Source organism: Poecilia reticulata, chromosome 19 (assembly GCF_904066995.2).
Source record: "Poecilia reticulata chromosome 19, P_reticulata-male-v2, whole genome shotgun sequence".
In the NCBI taxonomy this organism is placed as follows: Eukaryota; Metazoa; Chordata; class Actinopteri; order Cyprinodontiformes; family Poeciliidae; genus Poecilia; species Poecilia reticulata.
The window spans coordinates 19,112,612-19,131,956 of record NC_088848.1 but is presented as its reverse complement, the minus strand read 5'-3'; the positions used below and the strand labels follow the sequence as shown (position 1 = coordinate 19,131,956).

The following is a 19,345-nucleotide window of genomic DNA, read 5'->3' as shown; positions in this document are numbered from 1 at the left end:
GGCCGCTGGAGCCTGTACTAATTGAATCAATGGTAGGACATTTTGCATCACTGCACGTCTGGACCTGCAGGAGCAGATCCTAACAGTCCAGGACAATATCTCACATTCACTCAGCGCCACTGGATCACTAAAAAACGACTACTGCATTGTTTTCATTAAGGGTACATTTAGATTAGAAGTGCATTTATTGCACTGCACAGCTGCCCTTTTGTTCTGGACCGGTGCTGCGTTTAAGGGAGGCTTGTACATTTGCCTTTCTGGTAGAAATAGCTTCCTAATCTCAAGCTTTTGATCATTTTTGATCTTCCGTATTCGTAAGCAGCATCACTTTCAGTGTGAATCTTTATCTTTTGACTTGTGAGGACATCTCGGACCTTGAAATATTCCGTTCTTTTGCGTGGTTATCAGAAAACTTGTATGAATCATTATGAATAATTATCTATGTATTTTTATTATGTGAACATTGTTTAATAGTCATTTCCCCCCCTTTCTATCTCATTTTGTCCCCTCTTATGTGTATCCTTTACACATGTACTTAACGGCTAAATGTCAACTTAGCTTCTTTTTTTTTATAGTAAGTGAGTTTTGATATATTTTTGATGTATACAATTAGAAAATACCCAAACACCACCAAAAATGTACAAAGCAAATTTTCTGCTGACACTGAGTGGAAGCCAGACTCACTGTACACTTTACAGGACAGGACGCAAACAGTTAAATCTCATGTTCAATTAAACTGACCTGTCTAGAGTGTTGTATGTTTTTTGCTCAATGACTGCTGCAGGTTGGTACCAATGTCTCCTGAGCCCCATTAAATTGATTCTGAGGCTTTACGCTGAATCTTGAAATCCTGCTGCAATCAATGTCTTGTGGCTTTCTTCAAAGGCTGCAGTTATTCCTATTGCTTGTACAGTTGTTTCTTCCACTCAACTTTCCGTTAATATTTTCAGATACAGCTTCTTTAGAAATCTCTTATTTAGTTTATCTTCGTTGAAGAGGATGTTTATGACATAACATAACATTTATCTTCTAAAATACAGTTTTAGTGGTTTTGTGTATTATATTTATTTTACAAGATACAATTTAGAGTTTCGATTAGCTTTTGGTCATAATTAATAATAGTGAAACTCTTGCATTGGCTTATATTATTAGTAATTAATTAATTGCTTTGTAAACACTTTGATATTTTGTGTAAGTTTTTTTGTTTGTCAAAAGTGATTTATTTATTTTATTTTTGGTTATTATTTTGTTTTTCAAGAATCTCCACCTCTTTTTTGCCAAAAAAAAAATTCAGGTAAAAAAAATAAAATAAAAAATTGTTTTTGGCAAAAAAAAAATACTTAGGCCATTATTTTAGGACAATATCTTGATACTCCTGTCACCTGCATTTTCCCACTGTGGGACAACAAAGAGTATTTCTATTCTATTCTAACTCCACTGGTGTGGAACAAATCTATAAAATATATACAAATTTACGTAAATGAATTTTTTTTAAATTAATATTTTAATTTACTAGGACGCACCTGTAAATATACTTCTACTATTAATTTATCTGTTCGTTTATTTTTACTTAATTTCATTCTATTTTGTTGTATTTATCGCGTTTGCGTGCACTGTTGATATTTCCGATTACCCACGAAGGCAGCATAGTCTGTACGGAGACAGCGAGCAGCGGCGGCTCCCGGCGGAGCAGCGCTGTGATTGGCTGAAGCCTCGAGGAGGGGGAGGACCTTCCCTCTCCCCATCCTCTCCTCGCGCCGTCTTCATCTCGTCTCCTCTCCTCCCAACCTGGAGATCAGAGCGATGCGGAGACAATAGGACGCAGAGCCGCAGGGAGGGAGCAGGATGCTCGGATCCACATCCAGAAGCGACACACTGCTCTGCGGAGGCTTCCGGCTGGACGCGTCGGTCAGGCTCACCTACCTGTAGTATGCGCTCTCATCGACCTGCCCGTTTTTTTATAATTATGAGTCTGCGTGGACAGAGTGGACACCACAGCCTCCAAATGGGAGCCCACTGAAGGGTGAGTAATGGGAGAAATCTCCTGCGTCTCCTCACCTGCACCCCGACCTCCTCAGTGCAGACAGACAGCAGCATCGTGTCCTGCTGTGCTTTAACTCACCCATCACCTCTGAGCCCACCAGCTCTGATTCACGTTGTAAACAAAGCGCTCACCTCTCCTGAATGCTGATTATTGCGAGTCTTTAATATTTTTGAATGTTCTCATTGACCACAGCGCTGCTTTCCATGCTTGTGATCTGTTCTGTCATTTTGGGTAACGCATAGTGGGGGTTGTGGGGGGTTGTCGTGTGTCTGCGGCGTCTTCTGCATGTGCGTTTGTTTCCTATTCTTTCAAGCGCTGTAAAGTGCTTGTGATTTTCCTCTAACTCTCAGCAGACTAAGACGCAACACAACACTGGCTCCCAGAATACTGATGATGGCTGTGAAGCGCCACCTGAACACAGTGTTTACGTCTTGTGTGGCTGCAGCACAGCACTCTGCTTTTAGGAGAGGACGCAGATTTTAGTCGATTTTGTAACAGAAAGAAAATAAAATACAGATTTTAATTTGTATTTGAAGGCTGAGCATCTGCACGTTTGGTTACTGGCAGATTACGGTTTTTTCCCTAACTGATGAGGAGTAAAGTGATAAAACTAGATTTGATATCTGGTTCAAGAGAACAACAGAATGTTTTTTTGGAAAACTAAGATTTAACAATCTGTAGTCAGGGATAAAATAAAACCCTTTAGTTTTGACTAGTCGCTCTATTGTGGGTTTTATGCTTTCACATTAATGCAAAAAAAAGAATAGTCGAAATGCTACTTCTTGTGTTTTATAAAGGTTTATAAATCTAAAACTTTGTTTTAAAAAACATCTCTTTTCAGTGTAATTCATGTCTGAGCAGTGTTTTCGACTTTAAACCAAATGCTGGCCTTTAGCTCCAGGGAGTCAACCTCAATTATGGTGAATTATTCCAATATTTTCTCTTTTGTAGCCAAAATTCTGAAGCGCGAAACAATTTAACGGTGATGTGGCATTTTTCGTGTTTTTGTAACCCAGTGTGCCTTTAGATGTCCTTATTACCCGACTGTGTTGAGACACCAAAGCAACCGAGGAACTAAGAGCTTCAAACGCAGTGACAGGATGAAAGCACTCGCCTCTTATTTCACCAGACCAAGTGACAGTAACAGCTGTGTTTTTATAAATACAATACATATTTTATACATTTTTAACTATCTGTAAACCTCTTTTCATTGTAGACTTTTTGAGTTTAGTGATTTGAGTTTTAGAATTTTAGTGAACGGTGAAAATATCCAGTCGGAAAAAAAAAAACCCAGATGTAACTCCTGTACGAAGCACTTCGTGGTTAACTTACTGTTTGGTATTTCAAGTATTAAACAAGTAAAATTCAATTAATTTTGGTCAGAAGTTTTGGCTATTTTGGATCTTTGCATGATTATTTATTAAATCTGCAAAAAAAAAATTTTATAAATAAAAAATCTAGGTAAATATCCTGCTGCTATCTAATTGGAGGAGGGTGCCTGGTTGTTTGCGTGTGTCTGCTGATCAGAGGAGACCTTGTGCTTTATTTCACACTGAAGTCGACTCACTGCACATCTACAGACACTCCAGCACGATGAGTCATAGCTTCCAATGTGGGTTACATGAACAGTCTGGGGCTAAACATCGACTTTGCCAGTGAGAGTCCAGTTGTGGTGGTAGCTTTGCCTGTCATTTGTCCTCATGGGACTGATAACGTGGTAAATGTCTTCACAACCAGCTGAAGAATCAGAACATGTCACAATCCAGGATTTAGTAGGAACACTATTTAACCTTTCGGGGCTTACTCAAAACTATGAGTCAGGTATTTATTTGGAAAATGTGTGTGTATGTGTGTGAAACCCTAATGAAGCACCAACTTTTGAGGACCGCCTATATCTAAAAGATTAGATTTTGTTTTTGAGTTGAAGGAGAATTACCTTGTTGCGTGGTTTACGGTTAGGCATCCATTGATTAAGGCTTGTGGTGAGAGCAATGCATTAGTGCAAGGACTCTGGGGAATTCAATTGCAAATTTAGTTCGGGCCCAATGGGTCGATAAATAGGCTCACTGAGAAGAGAGAAAAGTGGGTCTTCAGCAGATGCACAAATGTTTGCTGATTATGGATGTCCCTGTCCAATCTCAAGTATCACATTTTGGTTCTGATCAAGAAATTATCAAAATGATTTAAGACCTTGGCCAGGGCTCAATACAGAGGTGGCGAAATATCAGAAAAACATTGTTCTGACGAAGGTGATCATATTAAACCCTCCATTTACCCCATTTTTTTGGTTTATCACAATGTTCCATCACACTTTATGAACTTTAGCATCTCAGCTGCTAAAAATATATATCAAGGGTTTGCACTGAGTTAAGTCAAAGTTTTATCCAACAGGCCAAAATGTTATTAAAATACAAATGTGAAATGTCACACTTTGATATTGCATTGATTACTGCAATTTGACATATGGTACATTTAAAATTCAACTTCTGATACTTATTTTTACAACATTGTCTAATATGATAAAGTCTGGAATATACCTTTACAAACAGCACTTTTAGAAAAGTAAACTTGTAAACTTCATACATTTATAGTTAAATGTCGATACGTTCACAAGATGTAAAACCAAAGTAAAATTCCTTGCTTGTGTACTTAAACTTGGCCAATAAAGCTGAATTTGACTGTAGATTTACTACACAGTGACACCTAGTGACACAAGCAGCAATTTACAATCAACTTAGTCGTGTAGCTGAGCTGAGGTGCAAAACACTTTATAAAAATCCATATTGCATCATTTCTTCTTCCTTTTTGTAGTAAACACTGGACAACCTATTGCTATATGAAATGCACTCTTTATTTCTTTGTTATTATTTTTGGCCACTTTTGAATTTCATAGTCTTCTATGACTAATGACTGGAATTTCTGGTATTATGATATATTATTGTGTGGAAAGTGCTCCATCATTTGAAGAAGACTTTAGGCCTTGAATAATTCCTAAATGTCGTCTCAACCCCCAACCAGTTGAGGCAGATGGCCTCTCATGCTGAGTCTGCTTCTGCCATTGGTCTCTTTCTGGTGAAAGGGATTTCTCGTCTCTGCTGTGGCACACTGCAATGTTCACTGGATTTAATATACATATATATTTTCATATAGGTATGGCTTGTAATCTGCCTGGATTTGGTGATATATATCTGTAAATAAGATTCAGCTGAATCTATTTTTACTCTATTTTTCATTGAAAGACCCCAGCAGCTGGAATCCAATAACTTGTGTTGGTTACACACACACACACACACACACACACACACACACACACACACACACACACACACACACACACACACACACAAATAACCCTTATTTCAATTAATAAAGGTTTCACAATTGACTTTAATTTCACATAAGAAAATGTATCCGAGCCCAAATTTATTTTCCATGTGTCACATTTTTATGCTTCTCTAACTTTAAGATGGCTTTATCGTCAAGAAAACACAACACACTGAAAATTTTGTCATTCATCTCGAACTCCATTCAGTGTAGAATAATTGTTTTCAGGTACAATCAGTCTAAATGTAGATTTGATTTTGAACTAGAGATAAAATCTAGCGAACTGATTTATAAGCTGTGAAATGAATCCTTAGGGTTATCTATACCAACATGAACCTTCATTCCCCCAGTGGTCATATATCTTGGTACTAAAATCAAAAAGGCTAAAAAGAAAAAGAAAAAATCCACTGAAGAATGGAACGACTTCGAGGGACATGATCATCCATCCATCTTGTGTTTATGTGAGATCGGGTCCAGGGGTGAAACCCAGACACCTCTCACTCCAGTGGGACTTTCCAGCTCATTCTGGTGGGTCTCAATGAATTCCCAGGTCAGAAGAGATAAATAGCCTCCTCTCAGTGGAATGTGGCCCAAAACCTCCAAAAGAAAGCACAAATTCAGCCACCTGCACCCAGGATCTCGTTTTTTGGTCGTAATCCATATCTCATGACCATAGGTGAGGATGGGAGCATCGATGTACCGGTAAATTGAGTGCTTTGCTTTCTGCCTATGCTCTTTTTTCATTGTGACAGACCGGAGCAGCACCTGCAGCTGCATTTTTAATATGACCGCTGTGAGCAGGCACAACTGGGTCATTTAACTTGATTTGTGAGCTTTGGCAGATTCGGGTGTTCTTTGCAGAAGACGTTATTGCAGCTTTTTTAATGCAAAAACCAACTGAAGCATAAAACAGGTAAAATATACAATAATATTAATAATATGGACTTAATAAACATCTTTATTACCATAATTTCTTTTCAGTATAAAGGTGCAGAGCAAAATCTAAGTGGCTCTACCTTCAAACCGCAGGACGTAGTTGGTCCAGTTGCACCACCAATCAGTTGTTTGTTCTGAGTAAATGAATGAATTGTCATATTGTCTCCCATGCATATGATTTTCTGTGTAGAGAAAATGTTTTGGCGTCATCGACCAGAGAATCGTCTTCTACTTATGGGTTTACGGGGATGGCTTGTTTTTGCTAGTTTTGATGGATTGAATGGAGCGCTGACCTGTTAAAAGCTCGAGATATCACTTTATAAGCTAACCCTGGATTATACCCTTTTGCACAACTTCATCCCTGAGCCATTTGTTGTGTCCCTTGAGCTTTATTTGTACTGTTTGTTCACATATATTTCCTAAGAAATTTGAATGTGCTGAATACAAATTGCACACTACACTTAATCAGATTTTTATTTGTAGGCTCACAAGAACCAAGCTGAAACTTGATACTCTTAGCTTTGAATGTTGCTATAAATCCCCTACATCTGCTATTGTATTCGCAGGTATCGCTGGCTGAAGGTATTCTCGTTATCTCTTCTTTGCTGCTCAGTGGTCCTTGTCATAATGTCCCGCTGTCCCTGCCTCTCCTTTCTCATTATTTTTCCCTCATACTGTCTGGTGCCTGTCAGTGCCGAATTTGTTAGTCTTACACCAAAAAGGAGTTTGATTCTGTGTATGTGTGGTCAACAACTTCTTCTGACCATGCCAGCATTTTTCTTTCGGATGACAAATGACTTAATCTCTGTCACTGTAGTAGGGAAAAGATGCGGACTTATGCTCCACATGCATAAAAGAGGATGAAGACGGCATTGCTGTAATTGTTGGAGGACAGTGCGGCTGCATGAGCGGAGGCGGACGTGGCGGCAATCATCGCCTTGGCCAGCAGAATATGCTTGGCCAGTCAGCAACGCCCGCTGGTTGCATAAGCAGTCTGGGATTTAGTCAGCTGTGGCCTGTAGTTGCTGCACTGTTTTCACACAGCCTTAAACCTGGTGGCACAGAGTGTCAGTGTGGAGCTCAGAGGACAGAGGAGGAGGAGGGAGGCAGGGAGGATTTGTGATCAGCTGAAAGGAACACGATGTATTTTGTTTCTGTTTCCAGGACATTGGATTTTGAGCCTTATGGAGTAAACAATTCTGATGGTTTTAAAGTCACATGTAAAAGTTTAATACAACCAGAATTTGGAAAAAACATGATTACTTCTTTTGGTTTCTGTCAACAGTCGTCCTCCCTTTAGTTCTGTTTTCATTCAATGGCCCTGGCTTGATTTGGTACATTAAATCTCAGATGGATGATATTATGAGACTGGTAGTGTTCCATCCATCCATCCATCCATTTTCTTCCGCTTATCCGGGGTCGGGTCGCGGGGGCAGCAGCTTCAGTAGTGTTGCACATTTCAATTATTTATTTCAGTAAAAACTAAGCCACAATCTTTGTAAAAGACAAAATAGTCCAAAAGAATGATAAATCGCATGTACTCCCAAACTCATGTTTCAGTTTCTCAGTTTCATTCCTAAAGATTCTTATTTTTCACATCATACATCAACAGAGAGGATGGAGACTCAAAATAAGATTTCATTAGCATCAGTGGTGAATTCAGTGACTAAATAAGAGTGAGAACAGAGATATATCAATGTAAGCGTATTTTCTGCACTATGTCAACACATGGATGAGGTTTATTCAGGTTTTGGAAGGCAGAACAGATTACACTGGAGTTCCTCTGACTTTCCTTTTGAGCATTCAGCTTCTATATATTATTGAATATGCTGGATCTTTAAATATTTTTAGACTTTTTGTAATTTCACAGTTACCTGTAGGGCCAAGATTCCTTAGAAAATTGCAACAGAAACTGTTTTTTCAGTAAACCTTGTTAGCATATGCAAACATGATACTGAACAAAGTGGATTGAAACTGCTTCTGTTCCTAACATAAATAATCAGTGACCACTCACAGGCGGACGCCTAAAAATCATTTCAAATGTCCTTGTATCTAATTATGTTGTAGATGTTCTAAAAGAGAAATTATTATTGGCTAAAATAAGTATTGGTGGGTCAAAACCCAAGTTGGTCTCAAAATTCTGCTCAGAGCATTTTTGCTTACAACTCAAGTGGTTATGCATTTAAGATAAAAAAGGACTGAGTAGGAGTAGGAAAACATGGTTAGACATAAGCAAACAATTAACAATGTTTATTAATTTGATCTAATATTGTGCATGTGGTTAAGTTTTAAAACTGGCATATTTTACGTTTATTTTCTTAACAAGATCTAACATTATCGTCCCCATAAACCTGTTGGGCCCTGTAACATTGTTTACTTTAAGGCACTCTGGCCCCATTTGCACAGAAAACAGACACAAACGTATACATAGATGAGGGACTGCAGTCTCACACACACTGATGATTAAATTCATTGTGAGTCAGATGAAAATATATGCAAACACACATTTGAATATCTATTCAATCCAATACCAGAAACCACAGAACCTTATTTGACAGGGGAAGCAAAAATGTATGATTTGATTTAATGGCTTCTTTTTAAAATGGCTCACTTTATAGTTCCATAAAAGTGAACAATAAAACTTGTTCCCGAAAAAGTTAAAAATATATATATTTTATGAAATGTTAATGAGACCAATAAATCATTAGGCAGTACTTTCCAGATGGCAATTAAAATTTTAATTTGAATTCATTTTAAGTACAAAAAAATGAGGCAAAGAAAAATATCTATCATTGCTGTTTCAACTCCTTGGAGATAGAAATGACTTATACTAGTTAAAGTTTGTTCTTGAGACCCCTACACAGAGTAGAATTTTGTACCTTGGGAAACATTCACAGAGGAGATGTGGAAAACTTTCTGTGCAGCAGCAGATGGTGGTGGCATTTGTGGCTTCCCTTTGTGTCTAAATGTTTACGAGGCAGTTGAGTTTGTTTCTGCTTTCTTTGCCAAGCAGTGTGTAGATAAATTTTCTAACTTTGAAATCCTAGTTAGGCACAGGAATTTGCCATCTTCATTGCTTCTGCCCAACAGCCAAGCTGAAGGAAAATCCAAAAGTATTGAAAAAAACTCACTGTGATACGACACTTTTAATGAGTGAGAAAGTGAGTGAAGTCTAGCTAGCATAATTTTCCCCAGTGTGTTATTACTTGTGCCCCCACCAGGCTAAGCATTGCTTATTTATTAATTTTTTTCTTTAAGTGTTTGCATTTTTTAAGACTTTATAGTTTGTGTTCAAGATATTAATCTTTCAATAACACACAATTACCAAGTGATATTTTCCAATTTCCTGTCAACTAAAAACAAAATTCAACTCAAAAACACAATGGGCCAACCACCGGGCTGAGCAAGTTTTCTGGGGTAAACCTTGTAGCTGGTTTAACTATTTTAATGCAAAGGAAGAAATTAAAGAGTTAACATTTTGAGCATCTTCTATGTTTTATTAGGACAGTTTACAATGCTAAAAGAGCAAGCATTTTCTGGAGAATGTAGCTTATTTAACTGAGTTTTTCAAAAGACTCCTGATATTTCCAAATCAAGCAAGTCCCACAACAGAGTTTTCATGTTTAACAAGGAAATTACAGAGGGAGATTTTCCCCCCCTAAGTTAATGTGACTTCATTGTTTTAATGTTGTGTACTTCTCTTTATACTCCATGTACATGTTGATAACATTTATGGGATTTAAGGGGAGCTACTCAAGATAATAATCTTATCCGCAGTTTCAGTACATGGACACATACACAAGCAGGACACACATATACTATATATATATATATAAAGTAAGCAGTTCTGATCCATGACAGAAACAAATAGCCTAGTGTGCCCACAACTCCCTGGCCTCTCTTTTAAATGTGTGTGTGTGTGTTTATCACGTGTCAGGGACAAAGAGAGAGTACAGGCCCTCTGTGCTGCCATGCATCACCCAAACTGACTCATCCCTCCTCACCTGCTGCCATCAACCTCTCTCTCTGTCCATATCGCTCAAGGAGATCACACCCCCACCGAGAAACATCAAGGCCTGTGGTGGGAATGACGAGAGCCGGCTTCACATGACATGAGTTACGAAAGCTTCCAAGCTCTTTTTTTTTTTTTTTGGACATCAAAAAACTGGAAAGCATAAGAAAGTGTGATGTAAAATAGATTTCTGAGGAGATTGGCAAAGGAGTGTGTTGAAGATAATGAAATGCTGTAAATGTCAGAGCTATCCAACTCCTCTGAGCAGCTTATGTAATGGTTCTGTGTTCGGCTGCATGTGTGTTCCTGCGTCTCCTCCACACGCGCCAGAATCTATATAGGCTGTAGGTCAGGACTTGGCAGATCAGCCTCCTCAGAAAGGAGAGAGAGAGAGAGAGAAAAGAAAGAAAGCAATCGGTAAGAATAATCACACTGCAGTAGGAAATGGATCTGCTGGAGCTGACTGTTGTTGGCTTGCTGTTTTGTGTGTATGTGTGACTCAGCTCCCAGCAGCCACCCATGGTGAGCAGCTTTTAGAATTACTAAGGCCTTCACTGCAGATAATTAGCATTTTCAGTGACGACCACACTGCAGATCTGACTGACAGACTGGGGGGTTTAAATATCCGTCCTGCAGCACTCGCCCTGAAAACCACGTCTCATATAACAGAAACAGCAGACTTCGCTTCTTAGAACACACGGTACCTTGCAAAATAGTTATTTTCTAATGTTGCATCCACAACCTTAAGGGCATTTTATTAGACTTTATGTGATAGACCAGGGGTCTGCAACCTTTACAGTTCTAAGAGCAGTATTTGCCTTTAGTTCACCAAAATAAGAATTGTTTAGAGCCAAAAATGTAGAAAAAAAATACAAGTTAAAAATTTTGATAAATAGCTACTTAAGGAAATTTTTGTCATTTTAAAAGAACTTAATTATATTTCCATTTTAAAGTTTTAGAATAAATAATATCATAGAACATTGCAGAAAAGAAGATGGATAAGTTTCCTGGTGCGAGATGTTTAAATTTGTGGAATTATTGTTGAAATTTCTCTCATAAATAGAGCAAATAAAGCAAATCTTCTGTAATATCTGGTGATTTTATCAGCATTTCTGCAAAACATAAGTATTTAATAGCCACATTTGGGATGTTCTGATGAAATCCTGTCTTTAGACTCAGCAGTTCTGTACTATACAAAGCATCAAAACAAACCCAATCTTCATTAACTCCACAGAAGCAAATTATTTCACACTCTGTCCTCAAAATTTGTTGCATTTATACAAACCAAGCCCATCTCTACTTCACGGTAGCCGTGTCCAAATGTATTTCTTCACATATTTTCTGTTTCTGAGCGGTGACTGTGACCAGCTACTTTAATTGTGGTTCTGTATTTTTGGCATAAATCCATAATGTGTTGGACCAACAAATCAACTTGATTCCTCTAAAAAATCAGTAGCATTCGGTCAGAAACTATGGTACAGTTAAAAGGATGAAGCCTGGAACATGAGGAAAATTCACTGCGATGCTGCAGCTGATCCACTGAACAGAAGGACGGAACTGAAAAGACATGATCATTTCAGCCATGACCACTTGCCAACAGGACGTTTCTCAGATTTCTCAGCTATCTTCAGTGAAAATAGAGGTGCAAAAAGGAGCTGCACAGGTTGAGCCTCCAATATGTTACTGTTGATTGTTTTCACAGCACAGATGTGTTGCGAGTTAACAGGCTTGGAGAGAATTGTAGCACTAAAGACGTCTAAACTGCGTTTGGGTTTAGTCGGTTCTTTTTGGATAAAGGAGTTTAGGCTCTGTTGGCTTATGGTTCATGCTTATTATTATGGAGTTAGAAACTGATTCAGTACTAAATACAATTTGGCAAATCAGTTGTCTCATTAAACGTAGTCCAATTTTTTTCATATTTTAAGTTGAATTCATAACTCTGTAATTAAAATTTTACCTTAATTATATACATAAAAAATATTTAACTCTTCTTTCTATTTTTTTTTAGAAAATTAGTAAAAATTGAATCATAAACTGGAAATATGACATTTGTAGAACAGATGTTGGTGGTAGAGAATTGTATACCTTGTTTATTATATACATTCATATATTGTCTTATGTTTTCAGACCTATCCTTTTATAACATCAAACTGTTTTTATTCATATATTTACTTTTCTTTCTGATTTGTAAAATTAAATGCAAGAATCAGCAGATTTTGTACAAAACTTTTCTTTTCTCTCAGAAAGTCTTTAGTTTTTGAAATTCTGAAAAAAAATCTATACTTCTCATTAACACACAAAACTAAAAATTCACGTCCCGGTCTGGTTTTTGTACAGTGACCCCAGCTGCTAGCTGCTTCGCCTCTCCTCACTGACCAACACTTCTTCACCCCAGTCCTTCGTTGGAAACAGCCGCCACCATGAGCTCCTCTCCGCTGGTTTCTCGAGCTAACGTGGACATCCTGGACGAGTTGCAGCTGATCGCTGCTCAGAACCTGGAGAGGCTGGAGGTTAACAAGTACTATGAGGTGATCAGGGAGCTGGGGAAGGGCACCTACGGCAAGGTGGACCTTGTGATCCACAAGATCAGAGGTGAGGGACCTGGTGTGTACACACATTTTATGCCACTTTCTTGACAAGGAATTCACAATCTTTTCTCAAAAGGTACAAAAATGGCACTGAAGTTTCTGAAGAAGAAGACGACGAAGCTGAAATCGTTCCTTCGGGAGTACAGCATCTCACTCTATCTCTCCCCCTGCCCCTTCATCATCAACATGTACGGCATTGCCTTTGAGACGGACGAGTACTACGTCTTTGCCCAGGAGTACGCTTTGGCAGGAGACCTCTTCGACATCATTCCCCCACAGGTGCCGACTTATAGCCGCCATTCTGATTGTTCCTTAATTCACGACATTCACCAAAACGATCATTGAACCATGGAAAGCCAGTAAAATAGTATAACAGCAGAGCAGTTTCCCTTCAAAAACAATCCAGGTTCAATCATCCTCAGCTCACACAGTCGAGGGACTTGTGGTGTTATAGTCTTTGGTTCTACATAGACTGCTATCATTTTGACTCATCAGAAAGACACTACATGACGAATGGACAGACCCAGTACTTTCACATTGCAAGTCCTATCATCAGCATTAGTTTTCTCTTCAACACTGACTATGTCATTCTCCATTATTTGTTGGTTTTGAAGCAATTGTCAGGATCAACTGGATAAAAATGCTAACTGTCAATGCAGTCTGTGCTCTAAATCTCTACCCATGCATAAATAAGAAGATTACCTTGTTTCTAAAAAGCGGTAAAGCCTTACAGGAATTTTGTCAACCCAAGAGCGTTGATGTCTCTACTCTTAATATTTCTCTTCCTGAATGGCATTGTCTGATGTTACATTTGACTGAGAACTTGAAGGGATCCTAACTCTTTTGTCTGCCCTTCTTAATGGCTGTAAGTTGGAAAGTCCTAACTGTACGGCACATGTTCTTCCATCTGGTCTTTCAGGTTGGTCTACCTGAGTCGGTGGCGAAGCGTTGCGTGCATCAAGTGGCCATCGCTCTGGATTATCTGCATTGTAAGAAACTTGTCCACAGGGACATCAAGCCTGAAAACATCCTCATTTTCGACAGAGAGTGTCGCAAAGTCAAGCTTTCAGACTTTGGCATGACCCGTCGGGCTGGCTCGCCTGTGAAAAGAGTAAGTCACCATTGAGTTTTCTCAGTTGCTCTGGGCTCTTTTCCCTGACATGGTTCTGACCTGTTGGGTTTTCTCCCCAGGTGAGTGGCACCATTCCCTACACGGCCCCAGAGCTCTGCGATGCCTCCCGCCAGGAGGGTTTCTGTGTGGACTACAGCACCGATGTCTGGGCCTTTGGTGTGCTGCTCTTCTGCATGCTGACTGGCAACTTCCCTTGGGAGAAGGCGCTTCCCACCGATACGTTCTATCAAGAGTTCATCCACTGGCAGAGGAGGAGGACGAACACGGTGCCATCGCAGTGGAGGCGTTTCACCGAGCAGGCGCTGCGAATGTTCCGCCGCCTGCTCTCGGTGGAGCAGGACCGCCGCTGCTCCGTTAAGGAGGTGTTCGGGTATTTCAGCCACTCCTGGATGCTGGATGCAGAGCATGACAACAACGGCAATGCAGGGGGCAGTGGTAGCGCGGAGATGGTTGGCGGGAGCAACATAGGAGGTGGAGGAGGAGGGAATGTGCGAGGAGATATGGAAGGCACCATCTCTACTTCTTCGTCAGGGGAAGAAGATGAGGAGCTCCTGGTGGAGAGGATGAAGCAGCAGACTTTGTCGCCTCGTTCACCGCTCTCGCCCCTCTCTCCAATGTCTCCCATGGTGGTGGAAAGGGGCAGTGGTGGTGGCGGGGCCAAGGGAGCAATGATGGACCCGGGTGGAGGACATCATTTCGTGTCTGTCTCCACTAACAGCTCGGTGTCGTCCACCAACAGTTATGACCGAATGCCACGGGAAAACGGTTCCCCTGGCGGCCGCTTGCTAGTGGCTACACCCATTGAGATCTGCGTGTGAGCATGGCGAACTCTGCGACCGACTCAACCCACACTTCCATACCTCTCGAACTGCAATAGTTGTGCATGCATCGAAACAAGACCAGACTAAAAGTACTAACGTGTATCCTGTTTTCTACATCTTGGGAAGAAAGTCGACACGTTGAAGACTTAGTAGATCTTGATTGAAGGCACATACAGAAAGATCTTTTATTGGATGTCATCAAGAGAGGCTTTGTTTACAATCTAGGGACATTTTGAGGTGCATTTCATGAGAATATAAAGAAAAAGTGAGAAACTCCGTGACTAAAACCATCAGAAAAGAAAACCAAAATGTATTTTATAGAGCAATACTTGCAGCAAAAATAATTCAAGGGAAGACTTCACAAGCTGTGACGAAACAACGAAGAACTTGTTTCTGTGATGAGGACTAAAACAGAACTCGAAGAAACACCCTGGTTGACGGAGTGGGACGATGTGTAACAAAAATGTGAAAGTGTGTTTGTGGTTTGTGTGTATGAATCTTAAAAAAGTGTATTTTGCTTTGAGATACAATTTATTTATTTAATCGTAAAAGACTAAAATTGTTTTTTCTATTTTATTTCTTTTTGTTGTTTTTTTTTAATAATGTAGCTTTCCTTTTTTCCACTTTAGTGAATACTGTTAAGTGACTTCCGACTCCTCTTCCCTGTGCAACACTTGCGGTTGGCTAATAAGTCGGGGTGTAACTATTTGTTCATCTCCTGAGACACCGTGATACGGGACACTGAGTTCACCACAGCGATTTGATTCACAAATAGTGCGAAGGGTTCAAAAATCACAAACTACAAACTGTTTTTGAAAAATGCCCATTTAAGGTGAGAGTTATTAATTTCGGATTTGTTAGGGTTTATGCTTCCCTTAATTCGCAGTAGCCAAATTTCACAAGTTAAATCTAAACTAACATTTTAGATTTCATCCAGTCTTTTTCAATTTATAGCTAGAAATGATCAAATGTGCTTCCTTAAAATAATACTAAAACCATATTTATTATGTTGCCTATAGGAAGTTTTGAGTCAGATGCTAGCTTCAGCATTGTGAGCTTCTGTTGGTTTAAGGTATAAATTCATCTTGTTTTCCCCTCACATGCGGTTTATTTCCCTATAGCGAATCAAAATTACAGACCAACAAATGATTTAAGTCATGGTGTCAACTTCCAAATGCTAATTTATCAGACTGTTATCATCCAGCCCAATTTGCAATCCTTGTGGTCGACTCAGTTAACGCAACACTATTTTTTTTCTTACTTTGGATAAAAACCTAGCAAAAAATTTCCAGATGTAGCTTGAAGCACTTATTTTCATATCAGGGACTCAACTCTGTTTCACCAGGCGATCCTGCCCCACATATTAGCTAGACAGGAAAGTGTGTGTGTGACAGAAATGTCAACACATTTCAGTATCACTAGATTTCGTACCACAAAATGCTGTTACACCCCAACTGATGAGCATACCGGCGTTAATGCTTGTACCAGAAAAATCTAACACTATTCGCCTAACTTTAGGCGAGAGAAAATGACTATGATGTCTCTGTCTATTTTTATATTTACTCCTGAAGTTCGTCTTTGAAAGCTTCACAGGAAAATCTGTCAGCGATGCTTTTTGTTTTCATTGTGTTTTATTTTTTACCGAACATGCGTTTCCTCTGACACTACTATCTAAATACTGTCTGTAGATTAAAAAGAAACAACCTTAGCTCAATTTGGAAGGGAAAAAAACAACAAAACAGAAAAGAAAATAACACCAACTTTATCACTGCATGATTAGCTCTCACTTACAGTAAAAAAAAAAAGACACTTGTTAAAGAAAAAGGTTTTGCAGAAATATGTGATTATTTTTGCAATAGCACACCTTCTTGCATTGTATTCAAGACTGAATACCAGTGTTATGATCTCTTGAGAAATTCTGGTACTAAAAAAAAAAAAAGAAAACAGTAATTAGTTTTTACTCTGTGTGAAATATTTGTGTTATTGTGTGATCATCTCACCACTTTAAAGAACAGCTAAAAAAAAATTATAAGCATGAGGGCACTGGAGCGAGAGGCTGCAATTAGAAACTACTGTTTTATCTGAATAGCTTTCTTCTAAATGGCCTTTGATGAGGTAGTGAAGCTTTTCACTTTTTGTATTTTTTATCCGATTTAGAATGATGGCAAAAAAAAAAAGAAAAAGAAAAAGCAAACCATTCCTTTTTTTGACTATGAGAAAATAATTCAAGAAAAACGATATTTTCCAAGGCTTAAAATCATGTGTAGGAATGGCTGTCGCTTTCCACACATTAACCTGCATGAACATGTATGTGCTAAAAAAGCTCTCTTGTGAAAACCTGCTCAGTGTTTCTCGAACCCCAAACCGTAGTAACCCGTAGATGTAGTGTAGCCGCTGCCGACGATATGTTTCTTCATCTTGTGTCAGTAGCCTCAGCGTGGATTCTCCCCGACTGAGGAACAACTAGACCCAGCTAAAGCCAGTACATTGTGCATTTTCATCATCAGTGGGTATGTATGCTAAGCACAACATCTTGTGACATCTCTGACCTCATCAGCAGCCTTCTGATACAGAACAAAGGACCATCCTGATGCAGACACTGTAGCCCCGCTGTTTTCTCCAGCTGGCTGTGAGCTACAACACTAAATTCACATGACCGCGTGAAACCTGTACATGAGCTCATCGAGCAATTGAAGCACCCGGTAGATACTGTTAATGGTGCCTTTGACTTGCTGGGGTTTCTTTTGCAAAGTTTGAAGTCAGGGAAGGAACTCAAAATGGATATTCCTATTCAGATACATGGGTGTTGTAATTCTTGTATCTCATGGTAGGTTTTCAATAAGAGGCATTTGAAACTTTTGTTTGTTTAACGTAGGTATGGGTCCATGACAAGTAACCAGGCAGATAAAGCGGCTGCTCAAGTAAAACGCAGGAGGTCATGGTATGGAAAATGAAGTCGCGCCACCTATCGCTTGCTTTAAGGTAATGCAGTTTTAAAACAACCGTTAGAAAGCGACGAGCTGTATGCTAACACCGGCTCATAACCTGAGCTAACAGGAGTATTGCTATTAAAGAGTCGAATGACAAAAAACGTCGAATGTTCCGTTCAATAAGCACTTAAAAGCTTTAGCTATGCTAGGTTTTTTTTTTTTTACCTAAAGTTTGACTCCAAGTCGTTCTAATAGTAAATTGTGAAGTTGTTTTGGCAGCAGCTGATATTTCTGTACCCCGTGAGAATATTCCAGAAATTCTGACCTGGAGGTTATTGCGAAGTTTGAAATGTCCTACCAAGGATTTTTCTGGACTGATTATAGACCTTAAATATATGAACATGACAACCTCATAGTTTAGAATGGTTTCTTCCGATGTTGGGTTCTCCTGAGATGTTAGCTTTATGGTTGTCATGGTTTGCCCGTTGTGTCAGCAGTTTCCAAAACTGTTAATTTCAGATAACTAGTGGTTCAGTGTTAAGTTAAAGAATGCAACAATAAACAGAGGGAAACAGGAAGTTGTTTCAAAAGTCCTGCTAGAAAATAGTTGCTAGTATTTTACTTATTTTTAAAATTATTAAAGCAGCTTCATGAAGTTTACCCCTTTTTTAAAATTGCTTCTAAAATGTAAAATTCTAAATTTGGATTCTAAATTAAGGCTTTGCCCATTAACTAATGTGGCAATTGAGTATTCTCAATTATTATTTATTTAGTTTGTATATTCTGTTTTAGTATCCATTAATCATCCAAGTCCCACCAGCAATACTCTGTATGTTAAATGTAGCGGGAAGTTTTACTCCATTATGTTTTTGATAAGTGAATGCGCAAACTGGATTTTTTTTTTTTTTTTTGTTCAAATGTTGACTCACTGATGTCTAACTTTTCTGTTTGTTGATGTTTTATTTGAGAATGAACAGCTCTGTAATCTTGTTGGTTTGGTAAGAAAGTTAGGGAATTACAGGCATCACCTGTCAATATATGAGCAGAACCAGAATAAGTAATTGGGTACTTATTTACTTTCACCCTCACTCGTTTTCTTTGCTTCAAAAAACTTTTGTGCTTGAGCTGAAAATGGCAATATATATTTTTATCAATTTATTGCGGTGAGCAAAAGTAGATTTCCAAGTTCAGCCACTTGGCCCTTTTCGTTTCGTAGTGTCTGAGTCAGTGATTGCTGCTTCGTCCTTTCATCCATAATGTGATACATGTGTGTAATGAAATCCCGTTGTCTGTTTGGTGACATTTCCCATCATCATGATTTTAGCAGAGTTTTAATGAGTAGATTATCACAGCACTAGAACTCCTATCCACCTTTGTCTTTGCAAACAACCGTCTTCCTGTAAGCTGAGATTTAGTCAATAAAATGAGAATATGTGTTGGAGTGAAATTGGTCTTTTCTTTTTTTCATCCCATGACATTTGATGCTGAATTTTAAGGGGTTTGCTTTAGGAGTAGACTTGATTTCAACACTGCTCTCTCAATTTTTTTATTTTATTTT

The 19,345-nt window shown here is 38.9% G+C and overlaps 1 protein-coding gene across 1 annotated transcript; it reads left to right on the top strand.

Moving 5' to 3' along the window:
• Positions 1 to 1,717: 1,717 nt before the first annotated feature.
• On the top strand, positions 1,718 to 19,234 carry bsk146 (brain specific kinase 146). Its single transcript, XM_081600731.1, has 5 exons — positions 1,718 to 2,023; positions 12,654 to 12,908; positions 12,981 to 13,183; positions 13,824 to 14,015; positions 14,096 to 19,234. Exons 2-5 carry the CDS (start codon positions 12,737 to 12,739, stop codon positions 14,852 to 14,854), a joined length of 1,326 nt encoding a protein of 441 aa, XP_081456857.1. The 5' UTR covers positions 1,718 to 2,023; positions 12,654 to 12,736; the 3' UTR covers positions 14,855 to 19,234.
• Positions 19,235 to 19,345: the final 111 nt, after the last annotated feature.